The sequence below is a fragment of the Eleutherodactylus coqui genome, chromosome 6 (assembly GCF_035609145.1).
Source record: "Eleutherodactylus coqui strain aEleCoq1 chromosome 6, aEleCoq1.hap1, whole genome shotgun sequence".
In the NCBI taxonomy this organism is placed as follows: Eukaryota; Metazoa; Chordata; class Amphibia; order Anura; family Eleutherodactylidae; genus Eleutherodactylus; species Eleutherodactylus coqui.
Genome location: NC_089842.1, coordinates 167,411,418 through 167,437,297, shown reverse-complemented (window position 1 = coordinate 167,437,297; position 25,880 = coordinate 167,411,418). Strand labels below are relative to the sequence as shown.

The following is a 25,880-nucleotide window of genomic DNA, read 5'->3' as shown; positions in this document are numbered from 1 at the left end:
TTTTTTTTTTTTACAATAATCGTTTTGTCTAAAACTACCCTTAGCATTGCCTGATGTCTGTCTCAGTTCTATGACTGGTTGCAGACCACTGCTCTATGTAGAACATCCTGGCAAAGCTTGTCTGTTCTTGTATTGCAGGGCTGAAAAGTACCCTGGCGCTTTTTTTTTTCTTCCCCTTTTTTTCTTCAGGGCAACTGGGTAGATGGCCAAACTGGCTCCTTTTGTAATTCATACAGGCATCCTATATAAATCTTTTCAGATGGGTTTGCTGGCTGGAATCTTCACATCTGTGCTGGAACCGCCATTTGGCATAAAATACCAGAAGAAAAAAAGCACTGCATACAGCGCTTTTTTTGTTTAAGTGCTGGACAACTGTGCAGAAAGCAAATGGGCCCCATTATAGTAAACTGGGTCTATTCAGTGCTGTTCAGGTCCATTATAAGACAGATCCGTTCAGCCAGGGGATTCCCCTTTCCTGCTCCCATAACAGCAAGAAAACGGATCCCCGAGCGCAGCCTAGTACTGCTCATCGGGGTAGTCCTGGGATTCACTTACTACCTCCTACGTACATGTATGTGTGATGTTTTTTTGTTTTTTTAAGTGCAGAACTATCAGTTCTCGTACCACAACTTGGTTTCATTAGTGATACAATGCTAGAATGTAATTTTTGATGCCTTTTGCAGCGATTGATTCTAAACCTGGCATGGTTTCCCATTTGTAATGTTGCGGTCTCGTAGGCTAGAGCAGGGATGTTTCCACTTGCCCACCTAATGCCCTTTTACACGGAACGATATCGTTCAAACAAGTGAAAATAAATGATGATGATTCAGTGTAAACGCAGCTTCTCATTGAACGATAAATCATTCGCTTTTCATTCATCGTTTATTTTATGCAGGCATTAAAATCTATGGCTCGTTCACTAATTGTTCGGATTAAATACCAATCGTTCAGTCGTTCTCATTCACTTGGGCCTCATGTCCACGGCACGTGCAGATTCCGTACTGGGAAATCGGCACTGCTGCAGCCAGGTATCCCTGCTTACTTGCATTTCCCCGGCAGCGGCGTCTACACGGATCCCTCCACTTCTGAGTTCACTGTATTGCGCATGCTCCTCACGGTTTGCCGTTGGACATACGCAGCACAGTTTTTGTTTCTTTTAAATCTCCTGCTTTCTCGCGGCATAGACAGTGTCAACTGTGGATGTGCCGCCAATCAGATGGCTTCCATCTGATTTGGCGGCACATCCAATCAGATGGACCAATCTCACCACACAGGTGCCCTGTGCAGATTCCGCAAGTCAAATTTGCCCATGGGCATTGGACCTTAGACAGCGAAATATGAGCGGCTGAATGATTTCTTTGTAAACGGGCTGCCCAAGTGGTCTCTGGCATCAGTTGCTCATTCAAGCGAGAAATCTGCTCGTCTAAACGGACCTTGTGTCTGTGTCTTGTTCGATAACGCTAAGGCTCAATTTACAGCTTTATTTGTTACCATCTAGCCGTTTTTTTTTTTGTTTTTGTTTTTTTTTCACTGGAGCACCTAAATAAAAAAGAATGCTCCGTTTTTCTGCTTCTAAACATGTTTGAAAATGAAGTCTTTCAGTTTCAATCTTACTGTCAAATTTCTATTTCTACAACAGAGCGGAAGTGTGGACTGCTTTTCCTTTTTGTACCCTTTTGTTTGGCTAGACAAACCTAAAATGGTAGAATGAATGGGCCCCAAGGCTGCTCTTCTTGCTAGGTTCTTATTGCAAGGTTTGTGTCTGTCCAGGAAACCAGGTCGGCAATTATTACTTTTGTGATTAGAACCTCATGAGCCATTTTGCTGCAACATAGAGACTTCCTTGGGCATAATAACCCTTCTAACATGGTGCATTGTCCTAGAACCTGGCTGCATCCAAACTTTCCTGTTTCGTAGGAAGACCCTTTATAGTTTGAGTCTTCCCTCACTGGAGAGCAACATTGCTGCAACACGGTCACCCATGTGCACCCACTGAACAATGAGCATAAGTGCTGTAGGAAATAAAATATACATTAGTCTACTAAATACTCCGTTGTACATTTGTTTACTTTGTGCCATTTCTTTTTCTTGCAGCTGCATACTTCTGTTTTCTGCAGGTGAAGCAGACTTGCTTGTAGCATGTAACTTTATGGAATATATACATTTTTAATACGGGTGACTTATTCCATTTCTATTCTTTCTTTTCAGAGATCTTTCACTTTAATTTTGGAGGCTTGGGACTGGGATAATGACACCAAAGTTGGTAAGTAGTACTTGCATTATGATGTGTACTTATGCAGAGGGTAGAAAAGTAGAAATTAGTCTCTCAATCATCTCCCCCGCCCCCTCCGCCTCCCCCTCCAAATCATTAAAAAGTAACTTTTTAAAATCTTTGCCATAATGACTGTATCTGATGCCAAAGCACTTCTCCCAAGCTTATAGCACATGCACAACTAATAAGATCTCCGGGGATGGTACTAATGATTTACATGTAACTGTGTATAAAGCTGGCTTGCTAGCCTTTAAATGCAGGTATTTTCAGTCCAACTGGGAAGTGTTTTTTTTTTTTTGTTTTTTTTTTTTTTTTGTTTGAAAAACCAACTACATTTTTAGAACTTTTTTTTTCTTGTCTGTGTGTAGTAACCATCCCCTAAATGGGGCTGACAAAGATAAAATGCCTTACTGATGTTTCCTTTTTGCTAAGATCAGTAAAAAGTGCAGAAACTATTGGTCAATGTGGGCAATATTTTTCAGGAGTAGGTAAATTTCTACTTTCCTTAATGATTCCTCTCCTGTTTTTGCTGGTGTCTTTGTCCCTATTGGCAGCATAAAGTTGTACCAGTCAGATTGCATAGATAATTGTGCTCCTCGAGGATTCATACATGCCATTGCAAGGTGGTTTACTGTGTCTCCCAGCACAGTCTCAAGAGCATGAAGCAGATGGCAGGACTCAGGCTTGTTGCATGTGGCCACAGAAGGGCATCAACCCAGGTTCTGGACTAGTATCTACTCCATTGTGCAAGGAAGAACAGGAGTAGCACTGGCAGACCCCTACAAAATAACCTCCAGCAGCTTACTGGTTTTCATGTTTCCTCCCAAGCTGTCAGGAACATGCTCTGTTAAGGCCAGACGTCCTTTTGTGGGACTTGTGTTCACAACCAAGCACTGTGCAGCTCAGTTGGCATTCGAACACCAGAGTTGGCAGGTCTGCCATGGGTATGGTGTTCTCCTCAGATGAGATCAGGTTCACACTAGGCACATGTGAAAGTCTGGAGACACATGGTGAATTTTATGCCCACTGCAGCAACATCTACCATGACCATTTTGGTGGCTGGTTAGTGATAGTCTAGGAAGGCACATCCTTGGAGAGCCGCAAAAAAAATCCACTTGATAGCCAATGGTACCCTGACTGCTGTTAGGAACTGAGATGAAATCCTTAGTCCTTGCCAGACCTTGAGTTGGCGTGGTGGGCCCTGGTTTGTCCCATTGTAAGGCAGTGGCCAGTGTGTATAGTTCTTGGATGTCAAAAGCCCTTACATTCCCCAGGCTTGAGTCTAACTGAGAGCCCCTGGGACATTCTGTATCAGCACATCCTATGTGACCAGGTAGCGCCACGAACTGACCTGTAGCTCGCTGATGCCTTAATCTAGGACACTATGTTTCATCAGGAACTTGCACAGATCTTGTCTGGAATACATAATGGCATGTGGAGGCCATGCATACTTGGGAATCACATAAGTTGCTGTGGTAAAATTTGCGCAAATTGATCTTATTTTTATTTTTTTTGTGACTTGAAATCCAGCCCTCAATTAACTGATTTTTAGTTTCCATTCACTGTTGATGTAATTTTGTTCTCAATGCAGAACACTATTTTATATCAGATATTCAGCTTGAGTTTTCCATTTATCAAGATCTGATTGTATCATTTCGTGTGTGTTAATTAATTTTGAGCACTAGCCCGGTTTTATTTTTTTATTTTTTTTCATTTTGTTGGAACCTGCCTATGGAATATAGCAAAGTGCAAATGAACCCCCAAATGAATCCCCACTGCTAGCACAACTGGACGTATCTAAGGAGACTATGTAGTTTAATCTACATTTTTCATTAGGCTTTCACGAATTCTACCACGCTCCCTATCCTAAAGATGAATGTGTGGTTGTTTGCCCATTTTCTAAGCATCAATGGAGTGCAATATGATCTGCTTCATGGACTCTTCTACAATACTTGTCATTGACAGGTGATATCTGTGTAGGCCACTTTCAAACACCAGTGTGTTGGTTTGTATCTTGCAATAGTAGTTGTAAACTAAAACCCAGGAGTGGAACCTCCACAAATTGTAATGGAAACATTTGTACCTCCGTATTTTGGACTTGGGTTCTGGTTTAGGCTTGCAAATACTGAAGCAAACTATTGACCAAAATTCTGCTGTGTGTGTGTATGTGGCCTTACGGCAATTTCGTAAGTTGTTTTTTTGCAAAAAAGCTTTTTTTTTTTTTTTTTACTTTCCTCCACGGCCAGAAATGAATTGGGAAATATAAAGGAAAGACTTCTGCTGGATCCACTTCTGGCTCTGGTATCCAAAACTGCAGTGACTTTTTGCTAAACTAGCTTTATTTGGACCGGACTTCTGGTAGGCAGACCGTAGGATGCTACTGTACTAGTAGCAATATGTTGACCTCTGATTTTCAGGTCAATTCTTGGTTAAGTTTGCCCCACCCCAGCACTCAACTCCTTCTTGATACTTGTGCAATCATTACAATCCAAACAATGAAAAGGGCTCCTTCCTCCTTTTAGGATTCAAAGACTCGCAACGTGTTGCTTGGATCTCCATGATAAATTATCCAAATGCTTAATGTCAAAATAGGATTTGGGGAGAAGAAATTGGTACTTCCTGACACCATTGCCACTATGTTTAGGAAGCCCACTCCTATGTTGTTGCCCTTCTCACTTTGCTCCAGCTTAGAGGGCTCCATTGGCATGGTGTTGGGTATTGCAGTGTATCCTCATTCTCTTAATAGGGCTGAGCAGCAATTCCCCATACAGCCCTTGGACAACGGTAACACTTCGGCCTCATGTCCACGGGCAAAAGAAGAATTAAAATCCGCAGCGGATTTTAACTCTTCTCCTGCCCACGGAGCTGCATCCCATAGGGATGCATTGACCACCCGCGGGTAGATAAATACCCGCGGATGGTCAATAAAAGTGATTTAAAAAAAAATGGAGCATGAAAAAATCTGGACCATGCTCCATTTTCGTGCGGGTCTCCCGCGGGGACGGCTCCCGCGGGCTTCTATTGAAGCCTATGGAAGCCGTCCGGATCCGCGGGAGACCAAAATCGGAATTTACTCACCTGCTCCGGATCTTCCCTTCGCCGCGGCTTCATCTTCTCTCCGTCGCGGCCGGATCTTTTTTCTTCGGGCCGGCGCATGCGCGGGGCACGCAACTGATGTGCCCTGTGCATCCGCCGAGCCGAAAAAAGAAGATCCGGCCGCGACGGAGAGAAGATGAAGCCGCGGCGATGGGAAGATCCGGAGCGTGCGAACGGTAAGTTTATTATTTTAAGCGCTCATATCCGTGGGGCAGGAGGGACCCGCTACGGATTCTCCATGGAGAATCCGTAGCGGGCCTGATTTTCCCCGTGGACATGAGGCCTTCCTGGGGAATAAAAGCAGCCCTTTACTTCTAATCATGGACTGTCTCTTTAAATGTCCATTCTTGCTCTACATACTTCATATACAGTATGAGGAATACTAATATATATATATATATATATATATATATATATATATATATATATATATATATATATATATATATATATATATATATATATATATATAGTGTAGCTGCTTATTTACATGGTGGAAATGAGACTTTACCTTCCCAAAAAATGGGATTGGATCCCAGTAGAAGTATGTGTTTGGGTGAATTGACTGTGTCCGACCTACTGCTGATCACCTGCTGTAATGTAACTTCTTTCTCTTCCTAACTGCTATTTGTAATCGGGTCAGCTTGTTTCTTTCCATGGGAATATTGCAGCTGCCAGTGTTTGCTGTGAACGATCTTCATGAAATATTTTTCTTTTCTTGTCGCTCCGTATTTGAGGCGCTAACTAGTCACCTAGAGTGTAATCTGTGTGGTGGGAAAATAGTAGCCATTTTACGGACTTGGACTTTCTTTTTCAAAACTTTTTAAATTTCCCAAAGCCTCTGTAGATCCAACATGATGCGCCTCTGCCAAGTTAACAATGTATTTCTTTAGAATAAGAGCTACAGGGTGCTTTATTGCTGTTCTGTCTGTTTTCAGATCTACTGTATATTGGGGCATCTGAGAACAATTGCTTTAGACTTGTGTCCATTTTAAAACCTAGCTGAGATTTCAGAATAAGCTGCCATGAGTGTGTGAAGAATAACCTATATCTGGCCAGTATATGACTTGTATCCTGCACTTATCACCAGTTTTCTCCTTTGTATGCTGTATATCTTATACTCGGTTCTCTCTGGGCTGGTGGGAGGAGACTGCTGGGATGTGATGTCTTCTACACAACATGCAGAAAGAAAATTGCAGATTCTGCTCTTAGTTCCCATTCACACTGGTGTATTTTCAATCAATATTCAGTCTATTTTTTTTACTGACTGTAGACAGAGACCTAAATTTGGTATATTGTGATGTGCGTTTTTTACACAGATCGATGGTGCATATGTGATAAGAAAAATAAAGGAAAAAAAAAGGCAGAATGTCCTGTTTTGCTCCAAATTCATGGACCAGACTCTCTCATTAAAATCTATGGCTATGTTTTATATATTAAAAAAAAAAAGAAAAAAAAAGTGAAATATGCATTAGCATCCATGTTGCGTGGTTTTTTTCTTTTATGGGCTGAAATTTGCATAAGCCCCAAGTGTCTGTAAGGTACAGGCACATCATGGAGTACACCTATAAACGTACAGAACAGTGTAGATGTGAATAAAAAGCTGGCCATTAGTTCTAACTGCACATCTGTTAGTGCCCTCACTCTTCATCCTCTCCTTTTGCTCTTCTTTCTGTACACTTCTATGAGCAGCATGAGGCATCACCCTCCTTTTGTCATTTGTAACATGCTCACTCTAGTAGCAGACTGAGAACAGGAAGTAGACAGTGGACACCAGTTTAAGAGTAAAGGACCCAACTCCCTGCTCGGTGGGCAGCACTTTTAAATTCAGCACTAAATTCAGCATTTTAGGAAAATTTTAAGTGATTTTTGCATTTTTGATTGTTATCACACTTGTTATTAAACTTGTATATAACTTTTTTATTTTTGACAGAGCAAAGTGGTATATTCTTGGCACTAGAGCTCCTAAAGGATGCGCTGTGTCAGGATACTTTACCCCCCCCCCCTTCCCAATGTGACAATACATATTTCTTTAGCTTCTTGAAAGGGCATAAACAGGAATGGGGTTATTGCTGTAACTATCCAATATACAAGTACAAATCGACATGTTGTAATGTGTTGGTGTGTTTGTACATTATGAAATGGTTAACACCTTTGCAAAGTTGCCATTCTCAAATTTGGTAAATGCTCTGTTTACTATATAGTTTAACATACTAGTATATGACCAACCCGTGAAACTGACCTCTTAACAACCAAAGCTATCCAATACAGATTATCTATAGTATGATGACACCACAGAGGTATTCCTAATATGACTTTTAATGGAACAATTGGACATGTCCTACTGGTTACGTTGGGAATTTGGATGACAAGACCACCATATGGGAGCAATTGGTATCAAATAAATTTTGAAATGACTGCTTAAAGAGGCTATTTTAGGTTTTAAAATTGTGGCAATACGTTGTATTAAAGGGGCCACATCACTGATCAAGAATAATGCGACTTCATTAGTTACATTGCCCCATACTACATGATGCTGTACTTTGTATTGCAGAGCTACAATACCGTGTGATATGTCTGATCCATTAGTAAAGGTCTTAATTGGAATACCTATTTGTTATAGTGTCATGCTGTAGAGAACAACCAATGCTATCCACTACGGATACATAAATGGCTAATTCCATGGGTTGGTTGTACACTAGTAGAGGATATTGCTATCCACTATTATAAGATATTATACCCTATTCACATTCAGTGGAAAAGAAAACTGTGTGGAATAATGTTTTATGCAGATTTTAAAATCTACAGCTTGTTCCTTATTGCTGTGGGTTCTGCGTGACAAAGCCACCGATTAGCCAAATTAAACGACAGGGGGGCAAATTGTCCTGGTTAAAAGGGCCGTAAGACTTCTCACTCATGGCTGTCTTGTAACTTGTGAGTATTTCCATATTTGTAGTTGTAGGTTCCAAGACACCTTCATTTTTAATACATCCCCCCCCCCCCCCCCATGCAAAGTCAGTGACACTTCCAACTTTAATGACTGAAATGCACTAATGAAGGAGACCCCAAGTTTTTATATCATGTCTTGTCCTACAGAAGAGGGAGGTAGGGTACCCACCACCAACTTCTCATATCTTCCCTGGCTCCCGTAAAGGTTTCCTCAAACGTTGGTCTGGATATATCCAGCAGCAGTACGGATTTAGCCTCTTCTGAGTGTCACATTTTACACTAAGTTAATTACCAGTCTGCTCAGAATGTTATTTTCTCAATTAGATTGTCTGTCTGCTCCCTACGTGACTGGAGCCCTGGTGTCTTGGTAAGACGTCAACCAGCCAATCCTAACCTGTTCCTATTCTGTTCACACCACGTATGGGATGTGTTTTATTTACGGATATAATCAAGGAGCTAAAAATCAGTGATTGTGGTAATGCTGCAAACTGCAATTTGTCGCGCCTGTAAATTCCCTTCAGATTTTGTTACCATAATAGCCGGGTCTGTTTTGATTCCAGTTGATCTCCTTGTATGTGAGTAACCCTAGCTACTCGCTATATATGCAGTCTTCAGATAGTTTCCAGCTAAAAGGTTTTTTTTTTAAGGTTTTCCAGCTAAAAGTGATCGCCTATTGCTGTCGTCAGAGGGGTAGGACGTAGAGGTCTGACACAACACAGGATATGACCATTTCCTCCATGTTCCTCTCAACCCTCTCATTTGGGGACGTCTCTTCTGAGATCCTCATTGTGTCAGCTGTGCTGGGCTGGATTTTGCAGGAAACTTGATGAGGCAGTGAACACCGCAGCCGAGTAGGTTATAGTTGTCACTTTGAAGGGCCTACATGAAACTCATGCCTCTAGTTTGGGTTGCCTCATCCGTTTTGTGTAGGAGTTATTGGAAGCTCGTAGGTCTTGCCTTATGCACTGCACCCCTTTTAGGTCTGCTCTGTAAGGCTACGTTTTCATCGGTGATTTTTGACGCTATTCCAACATTAATTTCCTTAGTCTGACCTTCTAATAAAGCAGAAAGAAACTGAGGTTTTTGGAAGTGCCATATATGTAACACAAAGGCTGCTTAACAGACCTCATATGGGGGGGGGGGGGGGTTAAGAATCTAAGGCTCCTAATGGAACTTGGAGCTCGTTCGTATCTACTTCATAAATGAGACGGACCTGCTGTTCCTGCATGGGGGCAATGATTGCATGAATTATGAGATAGCGGGCAGTAAACATTTATTTCTTTTATTTCCTACAAGTTTACTTACAAGCATCTCTTAGGCTCACATCCTGGTTGGTTGTCTTTTTGGCAGCTCCAACACCTGTTTGGCCACAGTTGCTGATGTGAATTGACTGCACTTCTCTTTTTATTCCTTATCCCCATTTTTTTTTTATCTTAATGCGTCTTTACTTGCTTGGCCAAAAAAAAAAAAGATCTAAATAAAGCCAATTGAGTTAGATCCCCCCCCCCCCCCCCCCCCCCCAATTGGTCTTCATCGTGGAGGTTTCATCTGTACAAGGGGATGTTGAGATGGGAAACGGAACAGTCTGAGAATGCAGGGATGAGGTATACAGTCTGTATCCTGTTCATGTTGACTAGGAAATGCCTTTTAAAAGGCCAAAAAAAGGAATTCTACATTTTTTTAAGTACATGTTAACCTTATCAACAAGTGAAAGAAAATTTGTGGACTAGACCTTTAGAACAACCATAACAATGTACCGTAAAGGGGTTTTCTTATTCCCCCCCCCCCCACCCCCAAAAATAGTGCAGCTCTTGACCATTGGCTGTATCTGGTGTGGCTTCTTGGTTCAGTGGGGTACATGGAGGATGGCAACCCATAGCAACACACCAGCCCACTCCCAACCACCTGTAACAAGAGGTCCTGGTGACCCCATGCCGTTTTTGTGACTAGAGTACATTTGGTTTTGTTCTCTAACATTTGCAGCATCTGAATAGACAACATACTGGGGAAGATTTAAGATTTTAACATGTCTTGGTTTTCTGACATGGACTGCACCAAATCTGTCTTGCATGCTTTACGCTACATTTATGATGTGTTTTTAGACACTTTTTTTTTTTTTCTAAACTTTTTTGTCTATTAGTAAATCTACCCTGTGCAAGTTCCATCAGGGGCCCTGTAGCTTGCCACACGGGCTGCCTCTATAGTAAGCCCTAAGGTCAGCTCTATTCACTTGACTGTGCTAAGGTGCATTAATACACTCCTAGTCAACATGACCGATAATTGTGATACTGATAACTATCAAATGCAGTGGTTGAGGGGTAAGACGATAGAGGTGTGCCAGATCACAGCTGTAATCTCATCTCATCACATGGCATTTCTTGCAGTTCAGTTGAGTTTATCCAATTTGCTCAAGGATCTAATCCTGTTTACAAGCATAGAAGAATTTCCTGTAGAACTCTTAGATAATTTTTTATTTATTTATTTTCAGACGAATCTCTTCTGATTGATCGTGTTCCCTACGCTGGAGTCATCAACCCGGACGACCAGTGGACACCATTGGTTTTAAATGGCCATGTTGCCCACTTTGATGTTAAAATTAGAGTGAAATGTGACGAAAATTACTATGGAGTTATGTGTAACAAGCTGTGCCGCCCCAGGGATGACTTTGTCGGTCATTATACCTGTGACCACAATGGAAACAAAGCCTGTATGGATGGCTGGATGGGGGAAGAGTGTAAGCAAGGTTAGTTCATTTAGTCTGATTTAGTGGCCATGTACATTTTTAGGGTGCGTTCACACGAACGTATATCGGCTCGGTTTTCACGCCGAGCCGATATACGTTGTCCTCATGTGCAGGGGGGGGGGGGGGAGGCTGGAAGAGCCCAGGAGCAGAAACTCAGCTCCCGCCCCCTCTCTGCCTTCTCTCCACCCCTCTGCACTATTTGCAATGGGGAGAGGCGGAACAGGGGTGGGGCTAATTACTGAAACTTAGCCCCGCCCCCGTTTCACCTCCTCTCATTGCAAATAGTGCAGAGGGGGCGGGAGCTGAGTTTCTGCAAACATGGCAAGAACCAACCAAACTTTTCGACCAGTTCGCTCTAACTGTGACTAAGATGTCGAAGGTAGTGAAACTGTGGAAATCAATCACCCAAGACCGCTCTCAACTGCCAATTTGGCTTCATAATTTCTGATTAACTTGTGAAAATGTGAAATACAATGAATGTCCGTTACTCACAGACCTCTCTGAGCGAGAGAGAATTCGGGGGTCATGCATGCAATCTGTTTACACTTTCCAGAGCAGCTGTAACACGTATGGGTACCCAGGTGCATAACAACGTTGAGAAGTCCGGGTGCGTACAGAAGGGTTAAAAAAAAGGCCCTCTCTAAAAAGAGTTCAAGGGTCCTGGACTCCTTTCTTGAGTGCAATACTATTAACAGGTTATAGTCACTGATTACTTCAGAAGGCTTGGTGATTTGGGAATCATTCTGATGGTCAAATCTGAGTCAGTAAGAAATCTTTCCTTAAAATAAGGAAAATTTGGCTTTTGCCTCATTGGGGTGTTTGTGTTTTTTCAGCCTAAAATACGATTTAACTAATTTTTATTTTAATTTTTTTTCCAGCAATATGCAAGCAAGGATGCGACTTACTCCATGGTGGATGCTCTGTTCCTGGAGAATGCAAGTAAGTTTTTGTTTTGGTGGTTCACATTGCATCTTTTAAGCATAATGAAATATCTGTACGTTGCAGCATCTATATTTTTGTGCCTGTGATCTGACTTTCTTGGTTAGAATTGGACAATGTTGTTTTATGGTCTGGGATGTGCTAGACTGTGATTCATGCTTTGTTTTGCCGCAGTCCCATAATTGCATCCTATTCCCCTGATATGGATTCCTGGATCATTGCCACTTCTTGTTTATCAGATGAAACCTCAAAATTGTCTAATGAGGTTGTGAAGGACGACCATAGTTCATATTGACCTTCTTGTGCTAGCTTTCTTTTAAGATTTGTAGTCCTTTTATGCTCTAGTTGTATATTGGCCATTCACCATTTTGATTGGGCTTGTGAGTTGCTCTTATGTATTCGTCTGTTTCCATTAACCCGATTTTTTTTTTTTTTTTTTTTTTTTTTTTTTTTTATATATTGTTCAAAAGAACAGTTTTTGGGGGTTTTTCTTTTTTGATCATGTAAGGTCCAATAAATATTGCTATTCAACCCTGTTCTGAAGAGGATTCGGTGGTGTTGCCCCAAAGAGTGCCATTCTGTATATTTTTTGATGGAGTGTTCATAAAGGGACTTTAACATATTTTAATTAAAATAAACATCTATATAGTGTTACAATTAGACGGACTGTCATATTTGTGATATACAGTATGAAATGCCTACACATCTGTTCCTTTGTACATAACTAGAAGTGGTGACTTACAGATGTTGGCTACTCTAAATGCACACTTTTGCAACCATTACTAGCCATTGTTTGTGGTTTACCATTTTAACACCTCATGTGAGGGCGCACGTTACAGTGGAATGTAAATAAATGTAGTCATTTTAACTCGAATCGTTGAAAGTAAGGAAAATGAATCAATATTTCACTCAGTGATCACCCTTCAGATCTGTTACACCTATGAGCCTAGGGTTGGCCAACATTGTCTTTAAAGACTGCTTATCGAGAGGATCCTGAATCCAACTACTCAAGACCATATTAGTCAGCATTGCTTTGATCTGGCTATTGACTCTTCCCCCAGTAGATTAACATCTGGCTCATTGCAGCCACAAGTGTAGTATTGGCCAGGCTTATCTTGCCACTTCATAGCCGGAGCCTGTTAATTAACTAGAAGGGAGGTGAATGCTGTATCTCATTAATCTTCTGCTCCAAGACTGCTAGGTTTGTGTAGTCCCTCACGGTGGGGGGTGTATAATATATATATAATTTCACACATATGTGTATCCAGAGGGGGAGCTAGAGAAAAATGTATGCAGAAAGTTATTCTATTACAGATTTTAATTGCTCCAAATATGGTTGACTAGTGTGTGAACTACTTATGACTGGCATGCTGGCGGTGAATGTCTACTCATTACTATCCACTGTCTGGCCACGGTTTGTTGCTGTTTACTTTGTGTTGCTGATGTAAGAATTGTATGTACCCTGTTTCCCTGAAAATAAGACATCCCCTGAAAATAAGACATAGCATGATTTTCCTGAATTTTTGAGGATGCAAAATGATTTTTCCAGCTTTTTGAGGATGCTTGAAATATAAGCCCTACTCCAAAATTAAGCCCTGCTAACAGTTAATTTAAAAAGTCAATTTAAATAGTGTCCAGGCAGCTATACATGTAAAAAAGTTAAACCTTTTTGAACAAAAATTAATATAAGACACTGTCTTATTTTCGGGGAAACACGGTAGGAGCATTTCCTATTTGTGTCCTTCAGATCTTGTACATCCCTTACACTGGTTTGTACCTAGCTTAAAGGGGTTGTCTCGCGAAAGCAAGTGGGGTTATACACTTCTGTATGGCCATATTAATGCACTTTGTAATGTACATCGTGCATTAAATATGAGCCATACAGAAGTTATTCACTTACCTTCCCTGCGCTGGTGTCCCCCGTCTCCATGGCTCCATCTAACTTCAGCGTCTAATCGCCCGATTAGACGCGCTTGCGCAGAAGGGTCTTCTGCCTGCGGGTCTGTCCGGCAGCAGTGGCGTTCTGGCTCCGCCCCCTTCTATGCATCATCGCGTAGCTACGCCCTGTCACGTGTGCCGATTCCAGCCTCCTGATTGGCTGGAATCGGCACACGTGACGGGGCGGCGCTACACGATGACGCGTAGAAGGGGCGGAGCCAGAACACCGCTCGTGCCAGACCGAGCCGAAGGCAGAAGACCCTTTTGGGCAAGCGCGTCTAATCGGGCGATTAGACGCTGAAGTTAGACGGAGCCATGGAGACGGGGATGCCAGCGCAGGGAAGGTAAGTGAATAACTTCTGTATGGCTCATATTTAATGCACGATGTATATTACAAAGTGCATTAATATGGCCATACAGAAGTGTATACCCCCACTTGCTTTCGCAAGACAACCCCTTTAATACACATTGTATTTTGGGACCTTGTGCTGTCTAATACCACTGAGTGCACCGCCCATTATATCCTTGGGTGGCACATGAGTGGTTGTCTGTCTGTATACTGCCCGATGCAAGTGGTGCCAGTCTCTTGGTTGCAACTTACAGTTAGCGTTTATTGCGCCTTAGACAATCGGCATACTTTATAGTATGTAGTATTGTGCATTCTTGTTCCCTACAATTTGAGGAAGGGAAAGGGAGGGGGGGAACATTTGTGAAGTTAATGTCTTGAAGCTTTGCATATTTTATAGTTCTCATACAGATTGTACCTCAGTGCTTTGGAAAACTGCAATAAATTTGTTTGATATGAACTCTATGCAGTCATGTAATTAAGAAATCACAGAAAGCTGTGTGATGTCCCCCTATGGGGAAAAATGGCTGACTAGACTTTGAAAAGGCTATCCATAATATGTCCACTCTGGATTTTGCTTATCTAGAATATAAGAAAGGAAAATAAAGTACACATTGTGTTTAATCCTCAGAACCCTATTCTGCTCCATTTCCTTCCCTTGTTTCAGTACCTTCCTTGTATTCAAGGTGCCAGCTGGTTCTAAGGATGCAATGTAAAGAATGACTTTGTACCCCCATGAAATTCCGTCTCAAAGCCTCTTCCTCTCTGCTACAAGGTCTCCATATCCTACATCTAACAATTGCTTTTGGTGCAGACATGGCATTTGTGTAGTCTGTGTGACCTTGTCGGGCTCCAAACTTCTGTTTGTTCCCATACCACTATGTACTCTTTTAATTAATGTACTTTGGCAAAAGTAACTTTTTGTTCAGTGCTGGTTTGTCTCGATGCAATGGCAGCCATTGCACTTCTTATACGGTTGTCACCCACGCTTGTAGTGGCCTATAACTCTACGTTATCATGCATAGAGTTGCACTCCACCCACCGCCATGCTCCCACTCCAGTGCACTACTTGTATCATCTGAGTCCCAGGTTGAATAGTTTTTCATGTCCTTCCATGTTTTTGATAGTCTATTTTAACTGTGCTCACTTTGGTTTCTGCTGATCATTGTTACTACAGGGCCAGAGAAATTTCCAGTCTCAAATAGCCAGTGCCTCCAAAAAGTGTCCTTGCTTGTCTACAGGGGTTCTCAATGCATTAGCATGTAGACTTTAGGAACCAGTATTTGGCAATGTATGCAGCTCAGGGAGCTATAATATACATTGGCAATAGGACAAAACCCATCCAGCGGACTCAGCGCCAATTCTGCAGGTATATGAATGAAGTTGAGATGTAGCGTAGACCTAAAATCTCTAGTGATTGCATCTCCCTTATCCTTATGTCAGAAAAGTATAATGTTGGTAGTGGCAGTTGCAGCCTTTTTGTCCCCATAGGGAAACCTTCAGTTCATTTTTGGCAAAGGTCTGCCTAAAGGGGTTGTTCAGGATTAAAAAGACTGGTCTGCTTTCTTCCCCCAAAAAGCACTATGGCTAATTCATGGGTTGTATAAAAGGGATACTAACTTTTCAGACAGCTTATGTTCCCCTACTAGCCTGTGTTAAGTCTTATTTCTGTAATTTTACCTAAATTAAAAATGTTTTAACAATGTAAATCATGTTTGAGGTGGCTGCCACAAGCTGTCTCCCGTACAGCTCCTTGGGTACAGAGTTTCTTAACTCCTCCAACCATTGCCAAGGACCTCCCCATTTCCTTGTAACTATTTCATAGGGGTGCTCCTGTGTACTTCAGGCTGAAAGATCTGCAGACACTGAGGATCTCCACAATCTTTGGCTATTATAGTGGGTCTACTCAGTTTTAGCTAGAATACTTGAATCGTCCTGGGACAGCAGAGGGGTGGGCATTGATATTGCCGCTGTTTATTAAACCACAGACTATGAAATGCAACAGGGGATGTTAAGTCAATGAAGTCAGGACAGTAAACTACTGGCAGAATGTTAGACTTATTCCATTAAAGTGAATTGCAAACAGCAGGGCCACAGAAAAATGCAAGACCACCTGAAAATCAGAACTTATAAAAGCAAAATGGGCTGTGTAGCCTAGACCTTTTTTCTTCTGCCTCCAGGTCACATGACTGCTACTCTGACAGTGCTTCAAGCCCTGCAGTTAATAGGGCAGATTTATAACAGTCATAAAGAATTTTTTTTTTTTTTGGGGGGGGGGGGGGGGGTGTCCATGGTAGCCAATTACAGTGAGGCTTTCACTTTTTGTTTTTTGCTCTTCAAGACGAGAGTGGTTACTATGGGCGTTTTTCATTGCCCACACGGTGTTTTGCAGTTAATGGATCAGCTTTTATGTCAGAGTGGTGGTAATGTGACTTGGAAGCTAGAAGAAAAGTGCAGAAGTACAGAGTCAGGAGGGGACCAGCTTCTGGCTATAAGTATGCACAGCAGTGTTCATGACCTTGTCCTCCCTGCAGACTGAGATGGTACAGGTTCTAGCTCCTCACGTGATGTTGTGCTGTTGCATCATGGCATTAATGGCACAGCACAGAATAGTGAAAGGGAAAGCAGAGACCAATATCAACATAGTGCCTGATAGGATACATAGACGTCAAGAGTGACAATTGGGTGAGTCGGGGAGAGGGGGGGGCAAGGATGGGGAAAAATGTGTTTTCATCAGCTTGTTCCTTTAACTTGGAAGATGGCTAAGCTCCTGGCATGTCACTGACTGCTTTTTTTTTTTTTTTGTGACGGATCCGGTGTGGAAGTGTGAGTTGAGGTCACGTTAAAAAGTGATGGCGTCTTCTGTTTAATTTTGTGCCTGTGTCTTTAGAGACAGTATGTTTCAAGACGTCACCACAACAATAGGATGTTGGAGGACAGTGAAAAAGAAAAACCCGGTTCTATCTCCTACTGATGGTCTCTATACTGTGACATAGGATTTCTGTAAATCACTTGGTTTCCGATAAGGAAGTCAAATTAAAGCTGGCCCATCACCTGTAAAATTAGGACACAGCAGACTTCCTGTGCAAAAGGAAATCCACATTTACTCTTCCTAGATAATGGTAAAACAACCGGACTTAACACGTAGTGACCCTTTTGATTCATAAACATCGGGTTCCTCTAAAAATAAAAAATGTTGTGACACTGAGGAATGCTGGAATCTGCACCGCTGCGAGTGCGCTACCCAAACCAGAGACTTTGTGTTTGCACTTCAGATAACTGTTTGTGTTTTCATGCCTATATTTTTATTTAGTTACCGTATATACTCGAGTATTAGCCAAGCCGAGTCAATAAGTTTTACCACAAAAAACTGGTAAAACTTATTGACTCCAATATAAGCCAAACCATACTCTCTAGTATATACTAGGTAAAGAAAAATGCAATACTCACCTCCCAGCCGGCGTCTGTGTCCCCAGCGCGATGGTCTCCCCGGCGGTGTGGCAAGCTGCTTTAGAATACTCACCGCTCTCATCTCCCCGATCGGCTTTAACTTCCCCCGCCATCAGTGCTGCGTAAGTGCTGTGATTGGATTGAGCGCCAGCCAATCACAGCCATTTATTGATGTCCTCCACTGAATGGCTGTGAATGATCGAGCGCCAGCAGTGATTGGCTGGCGCTGGATCCAATCACAGCACTTACCTACACAGCGCTGACTGTGGGGGAATTCAAAGCTGAGCATGGAGATGACGGCGGGGAGAATTCTCAAGTAGCTTGCTGCACCGCCGGGGAGACCATTGCGCCGGGGACAGACGCAGGCTGGGAGGTGAGTATTGCAGGTTTTTTTTTGTTTTTTTTTTACATTTTTTTTTAACCTCACTCGAGTATAAGCTGAGGGGGATGGGGAACTTTTTCAGCATAAAAAAATGTGCTGAAAAACTAGGCTTATACCCGAGCATATATGGTATATTCTTTTTGGTATTTTTAGACTTGTTTTGCAGTGCAGAAGTTGAAAAGGTTTTGAGAAGTGATCATATATTATGTGTTTGTTTGGAGTCCAAAAACAAAATTTGGATCAGGAAATCTAGTATATTGTCACCTGATTAGTGCTCAGACTTGTGTGGAGCCAAGAATGTATATTCACATGTGGCAGATTTTGTCATGTAACTGCTGCAACTGTCCCATTCATGCACTTAGCGTCTGCTGAGATTTCTGCAACTAATCTAGGTGTGATTATACCCTCCCATTCAAATGCATGGAGCCACCACTCCTATGTGGATACTTGCATACTTTGGATTTCTTCTTTCAAATTCCATACAAATGTGAAACGTATGTACAGAGGAGAGGTAGTCCCCCCCAGAATTGCTGCTCTTAGAGTTGTAACACACGGTCTAAGTGGATAGCACTGGGGTCCTAGGCTCAAATTACATCAAGGACAACATCCACATGGAGTTTGTATGTTCTCCTTGTGTTTGGGTTTCTCCGGGCCTTCCAGTCTCTTTCCGCACTCCAAAAATCTACAGAGGTGAATATAGATTGTGGGCTCCAATGGGGCCAAAATAAATAACTAGTGATGTAAAGTGCTGCATAATATGCATGCGCTATAGAAGTAAAGGGGATTAGGCTTCAGAAATATGGCAACACTCAATCGGTCTGAAAATACAGCAAGCTTACGTTTGCCCTTTGGCACAGTACATGGTGATATCAGATATGGAGCTCTGCAACATCTGTAAATGCATTTAAGGAGAGTCCCAAAGATTTCTTTAGGGTACTTTCAGACATACTGGACTTGTTGCAGGTTTTCTACATTGGATAATCCACACCAAAAGGTCTGGATTTTGATGCATATTTCACACTTTCACACACTCATCACTACGTTGCCATCACGCGGACCCCATGTGACCTTTCAATCTTGGCGGCGGCCATACAACTTAATGGGCAGGCATTTGTACATGTACTTTATAAACGTGTGTATGTATGTATGTGTGTAGATAGATAGATAGATAGATAGATAGATAGATAGATATGAGAGGTGATGTAGCTTTGCATTTCTTATGTCATTTTTGTGCTTGATAAAGTCTGTATAAGACGAAACGCGTTGCACTTAGGACAGTGTGTCCGAATAAAGAATACCTTTTTTTTTTTTTCCATTGTTCCATCTCCCTCATTTGCATATTACCCAGAGGAGTGTAAATGGCCTTAAGTCTCCTCACTCACTGTTTAGGTGCTCTCCCTAAGAAGAAAATGATTGCATTTCTGACACCTCCAAGTAAAATGGTAACCTTATTTTCCTATGGATCTGCCTTAAATGAGTGCAGATACGCACCAAAAACCGCCACATGTGAACACACTCTCATTGTAGCTCAGGATGAACAGAAGAAAACTATGCTGGAACCAATTCAGCTCTGCTACATCTGTGGTACATCTTGTGAGTAGGGAATGCTCTCTTTTAATCATTTTGATGTGTTCTGTTTAAAAGAAAGTCTAGCGCTGAAGCAATAACGGGGTTTTAGTGCTGAGAATGTACAGTATACAAGTGCTGCGTGAATACATAACACTCATTGTATGGAAAGGGTTCCTAAAATAACTGCAGTTAAAACTGACAAGACAGCTGTGCCTTCACCCACCCCCAGGCCTTGAAATAACACTTCCACTCTTTAGAAAAACAAATTGGCTAACCTCTTGCCAATCCTGCCCAAAAGCATCCGCAGAAATGTATATTCTAGCATGCTATTACGTCTTTAAATTCTGTTTTTTGAACACTGAGCTCTCCCTGTATTCTGCGCCGGTGCGCAACAGCCGCCCTTTGGGGTAGGGAATGCTTTTTGTGTTCAGGCAAATTCTATTAGTCTCCACAAATTTCGTGAAATAGTTGATCCCTTATTCTAAAGGGAACTTGCCTGCATCCGTATGGCCGATTTTTATATGTAACGAGTGCTCAAAATTCTTTTCAACGGAAGTGTGCGATAATCGTTGCATCTAAACACAGTCATCGTGGTTTTCTTTCTTTTTTGGTTTTGTTTTGTTTTCTAAACTGCCTTTTCTTCCTAGGTGCCACTATGGATGGCAGGGTGAATATTGCAACAAGTGTCTGTCATATCCTGGCTGCCTCCATGGCAGTTGTCGCTTGCCGTGGGAGTGTAAATGCGAGACCAACTGGGGTGGACTTCTCTGTGATAAAGGTAAATTTGAAGGGGATCATCTTTGCTGGCTGTCTTGTACTCTGGTGTCCCTGAATACAACATTATTGCTATCCTGACCCACGACTCCTATAACTTTGGGTTTTTAGACCTCAGCTTTTATTCCTTTCTAGTCGACATGTTTTCAGGCAGGTTTTCCCTGTGGTTGTGAAGTTTGATCTCAGAATCCTTAGATTCCTACCCATGGTCTAAATATTTGGGCAAGGTGACCAGTGAGAAGTAGCTAGTAGTTTGCTCTAGTGTCAGTCGTTTGTGTTTGGATGACGACTTGTGATCAGATTTGCATGGAGATCCCGCCCCCCCCCCCCTCTCCTCTATGGACAATATCTTGGCAAAGAACTAATGAACAATAATTGCTCTGCGTGAAAGCAAACTAACGACTATCATTCGTACAAGTAAACTTTTTTTGAGAGACTATAAATATTAGTTACTCCGCGCGAAGGTACTTTTTAATCAGTCCTTGTGTGTGTTTTGCCCACTCCAAATGGGTCCCAGGTATCAAATATCCCTCAGATGTGTAGAATCTTTTGTGAAGTTTTATATAACCAGTCTAACTTTTTATTTAAGTTGAACATCAATTAAATCTGATCCACATCAAAATCTGGACCATTTGGTGCAGACTTTGACTTGGATCTGTAGCAGATCTCGCCCTTTTAAATGAAGGGGTAAAATCTGCTGTGAATCCACAACAAAATCCACTAAAGTGGTGCAGAATTTGACAGATTTTCTTCAGTGGGATTTGCTGATTTTTTTTTCCACAGTGTTGCCTTGATTCCTAGGGAAGTAGCTTGAAGAACATTGCCAAGTTATCTTCTAACTCTAGAATCCTTCAGACTATAATGCTAAGCATTTGTCAACCTTTCCTCCTTCGCCATTCTCTTTTTGCAGCTTCTTTTTGTGTGCACATATAGTATAGAGGGAGATGGCAACTCGTGTCAATGAGCTGATGGTGATGGTGTGGCTGGAGCCTGCAAGAAGTAAATGCTACTGATAAAACTTCCTCTCAGCAGTCTGTAGTTATTCATATTGTCTGTATTCCTTTTGTCTCTTTTTAAAGATCTGAACTATTGTGGAACCCATCATCCATGTCTAAACGGTGGAACCTGCATGAACACCGAACCTGACAAGTATCACTGTGCCTGTGCTGATGGCTACTCTGGAAAGAACTGTGAAATAGGTAGCCTAAATTTGGATCTTCACCATTCTGTTCCACTTAAAAGCGAATACACCCTTTTGTTTAGTGGGAATGATCTATATATTCATTTCACCCAATGGGTTCATGTAGTGTTTCTAAAAGTTACTATAGTTTTTAGTTTGGGACTCAAGCTTGAAAGACCTCTGATATCTACTACGTTGACCAGAAATATTCTGTTCATCAAGAAAATATCCTGTGACCCTAAGGCTGAAATCGCATGTGGCATGTTTTCAGAAACTTGTACCATGAATTTCTAATGGGTCGAAAAATTCACCACATGTACTTGGTGTAAATTATTACACACATGTTTTCGCTAGATACCATGTGGCAAAATTTCATTAGACTTAAAGGGGTTGTCCCATTTCTAGCTGTTTTCAAACCGCTCTAGATAGTGCGCAGTGGCTCAGGCTGGTACTGCAGGTTGAATCCCATTGAAGTGAATGGGACTTGGCCTGCAGTACCAACCTGAGCCACTGCACAATGTATGTAGCAGTCTAAAAACAGTACTTAAAATGAGTTGTCCCACTTCTAGCTATTTGCTATAATCTGCCAGACCTCTGCAACGAATACACCACAAAATTGATAGCAAACTCTGTTCGCATTTTTTTTTTTTTTTTTGCTGTAGGATTTGTAGATTTTGTGCTGCATTGTTATACCACCTGTGAACCCAGCCTAAGAAAAATAATCTCTTGGTTTGCTGTCCGCCAAACCTTCTAATTTAATGTATGTTTCCTAGCTGAACATGCCTGTGCTTCCAACCCATGTGCAAATGATGGGGTCTGTCATGAAGTCTCCTCTGGGTTCGAATGCCATTGTCCACCAGGATGGACAGGTCCAACCTGCGCAGTCGGTAAGTTAGTCAAAGGAACTTTAGAGGACATGTCACATTGTTTAAGGTCAGAACTGTTATTAGTCAGTCTTCTAGTTTGTGTTTTTTTTTTTTTTTCTTGAGAAGGGTGGAGAAATCTTCAGGTTTAACCAATCGGCTTCTTGAATGTTGGCAGGAGTGTAAGGTGGTTTAGGAGGCTAGTCCTGTACTATTGAGATCCAGTGGCCTACTACAATACCAGATATTGTTGCCCATGGTGACTAACTGGTTTCCAGTTGATCTACTGTCAAGCGTGCACTTTTCTGCAGTGTATTCTTTTTAAACCACACTTTAGAGTTTCTTGTTTGTATAGAATTATATAGCTACAAGGTTGTAGCCAATATTTACGAAATATATCGACCTTTATATTGTTTGCATGAATTTACTAAGTTCTATTTTTTTTAATTCCTCCCTTCCTTCCTCCTATCCTTTTACAGACATTGATGAATGTGCCTCTAACCCCTGTGCTAGTGGAGGAATTTGTAAAAACCTTATAAATGGCTTTGAGTGCATTTGTCCTCCGCAGTGGGTTGGGACCACCTGTCAGCTGGGTAAGTCACTTGCAAACTTGGCGGTAATATTTCTCTAGAAGGACAAGTATGTACTTGAAACAATACATCTGACAACACACTTAGGGGTAGCCTTTAATCATTGACATTTTGTAAGGTTATTTTACTTTACTGAACTTTTTGCTAAGGTTTACATTTTTTTTCCAAAGTCCAATCCGTAATGCAGTTTGAGATTTTTTTTCTTAATTAATCATGTATTTATGTTTATCTAACGGAAGTGTTTTTTATTAATGGTGATGGGTTTTTATCAAACTTTAACTGGTGATGGAGCTTTCCGTGTGGCTGGTAATAAAATGGAGTTTTTTATTTTTGTTTATGTGGAAAATTTTTGAATTTAATCTATTCCCTACACATACCAAATTAAAACAGCTGTAACTACTGTGTAGGGAAGACGTATTTTTAGTATACCACAGGGATAACTAGATCCTGTAATTTTACTAGTTTTGTTAATTTATTAGTAATTTTCTAAAATTACTGATAAGAGATTATATTAAAATTTATTTTTTTTAAATACTTGTTTTGGTCAAAACTTTGACTGGATGGTCTCCTGGGCCACTGGTATAGAGAGAAGTGAAGCTTTGTGCTCGGAGCACCAATTTTCAGCACCCCCTTACTTCAAAATTTGAGAGGGAATTGTAGCACTCAGAACCATATGATGGCTTTGATCATGGAGTACAGTGTTCTCCCTCCTCCAGTTCTCCAGATATTGACAAACCGACGGTCCGCGTGCCCTAAGTCATTGGCTACTTTTTTATTCTTTTGGTTCTAGAATGCCCTTTTAGGAACATTGCCCATTTGCAAACCTTAATCGTGTATAGATCTATTTGCATTTAGTTTTTTTAAATGCCAACTTTATTTTTGCCCACAATGGCTGCTCCCGCTCATAACTTTCCTACGTTTGAGTGCAAAGTAGTAATTGATAACCTCTTACTTTTTGGGTTGGATATTAACATTGCATGAAGTTACTAGTTATTGCATATGACTAATCCAGTAGATAGGCATGTTCTATTTGTATGATCTGCATGACATATATTTGCTACTAGTCTATTAATATGTTGGTGTATTCTGCTTGGTGCCTGGGAATCTGTGTAATGGTGTGTACTTTTTTTTTTTTTCTTTTGTCTTGTTTCGCAGATGCTAATGAGTGTGAGGGAAAGCCCTGTGTTAATGCTTATTCTTGCAGAGATCTCATTGGTGGATATTACTGTGACTGCAAACCAGGATGGACAGGAAAAAACTGTCACATCAGTTAGTATTGAATGGTTAATTCTAAGCTGACTCTTCCTATCCACTCTTAAACAGCATTATCTCACCGCCAACTTGGTTTTTCAAGGGTACATATATTCATGCCTGGCAGACTTGTTGCAGGAAGTTTGGCGACTGCCCCATTCATCCATGAACAGAGAAACAGCCGTGTTCCAATGTGTATATATAGGATGGAATTTCAGTCACTGAACTTTCTGCAGTAACTCTTGCAAAGGTGCCTTCAAACACCACAAAACACGCAATAAACCAATAGATTTCTAGCTTTCTAAAGAACATGTACATTTTAACTCTTGCTGAAAAATGAAAATGTTAGTTTCAATAAAGGTCCAATTCACACGTTGAGTTACTATTGTTGTAAAAACCTCTCTAATGTAATGAGTAAGCTCTTTAAACATTGAGTCATCCTCATGCTTAAATTCTGTACAAAATACATTGCACAAAAGTTAAGACAAACTTTTTATTTACTTTTTTTATGTATTTTTTTTCCCTTCTAGATATCAATGACTGTCGTGGTCAGTGTCAGAATGGAGGCATTTGCAAGGCGAGTTGTGTTTCTACACTATATATTAATGATGCCGCTCTCCGTGATTGCTTACAACTCAATTGGTTATGCACATAGACATACTAAAGTATTCAGTCTCTGATCCTTTAGTAAGACTTGTCAGATTTACCATATTTTGGGATTTTTTTTTTTCTTTGTCAGCTGCTCTGGTATTTTTGATGCCAGTAATGGAGCAGTCTGCTGTATTTTTCTTGCCATCAAAAACTGTCAGCCTGCGGACCCTACTCGTTAATTGGAACCTTGTATCAGTCATGACTTGTCAATATTCTCAGCTATGTATTTCTTTCAGTAACTGGAGCAGACTACATCAGCCTAGCCTAAAATGACTAGATTGCATTCAGCTGCACAGCAAGTAGAGCTAAAGCAGGCATAAAATTGCCTTGCTGTCTCTTTAAACTCCACCATACCAATTAAATGGCTGAAGAGTTGTATGGTGGTGGTGGTGGTTACCATATTTCTTTGCTACTTTTTACATGGGGTAGTCTTGTAGTGAGATGAAGTCATTTGGACACCTGCGCAAGAATAAAAGTAGGATTTATGGCAAATTCTCTCCGAGAAAATGGACGCTGTTCGTATTTCCTGACCGGACATTCCAGTTTGTCCCAGAGATGTCCAGTAGGTTCAGGTCGGGTCTCTGTGCATCCGGTCCAATCATGGAACATCCATAGCCTCAAAACTGAAAACTGCATTGGATTTGTGACAAGGCACATTGTCTTGCTGGAAGTATTGCTGACTATTACCAGAGTATTGTCACATTGTTAGCAGCACATTATTGTCTAGAATGTCAAGGTGGTACACTTCTGTGTTTATAGTTCTTGCCACTACAACCAATGGATCTAGTCCATGCCATGTAAAACCTCCCCAGACTCTAGCAGAACCTCTGCTGTATTTAAGCCACAGAATAGCACTATAAACAAAGTTATGGTGCTGTTGTAGGGCT

The 25,880-nt window shown here is 41.3% G+C and overlaps 1 protein-coding gene across 2 annotated transcripts in view; it reads left to right on the top strand.

The window, feature by feature from the left end:
• JAG2 (jagged canonical Notch ligand 2) overlaps positions 1–25,880 on the top strand; it is a 71,149-nt gene that overhangs the window by 25,036 nt on the left and 20,233 nt on the right. The window contains exons 3-11 of one of the 2 annotated variants that reach the window (XM_066608169.1): positions 2,209–2,263; positions 10,806–11,060; positions 11,939–11,999; positions 20,332–20,462; positions 21,538–21,657; positions 22,412–22,525; positions 22,981–23,094; positions 24,247–24,360; positions 24,873–24,919. In XM_066608169.1, coding sequence (XP_066464266.1) covers positions 2,209–2,263; positions 10,806–11,060; positions 11,939–11,999; positions 20,332–20,462; positions 21,538–21,657; positions 22,412–22,525; positions 22,981–23,094; positions 24,247–24,360; positions 24,873–24,919 — 1,011 coding nt within the window. The remainder of the gene's footprint in view (positions 1–2,208; positions 2,264–10,805; positions 11,061–11,938; positions 12,000–20,331; positions 20,463–21,537; positions 21,658–22,411; positions 22,526–22,980; positions 23,095–24,246; positions 24,361–24,872; positions 24,920–25,880) is intronic. The other variant, XM_066608171.1, reaches the window with a different exon arrangement.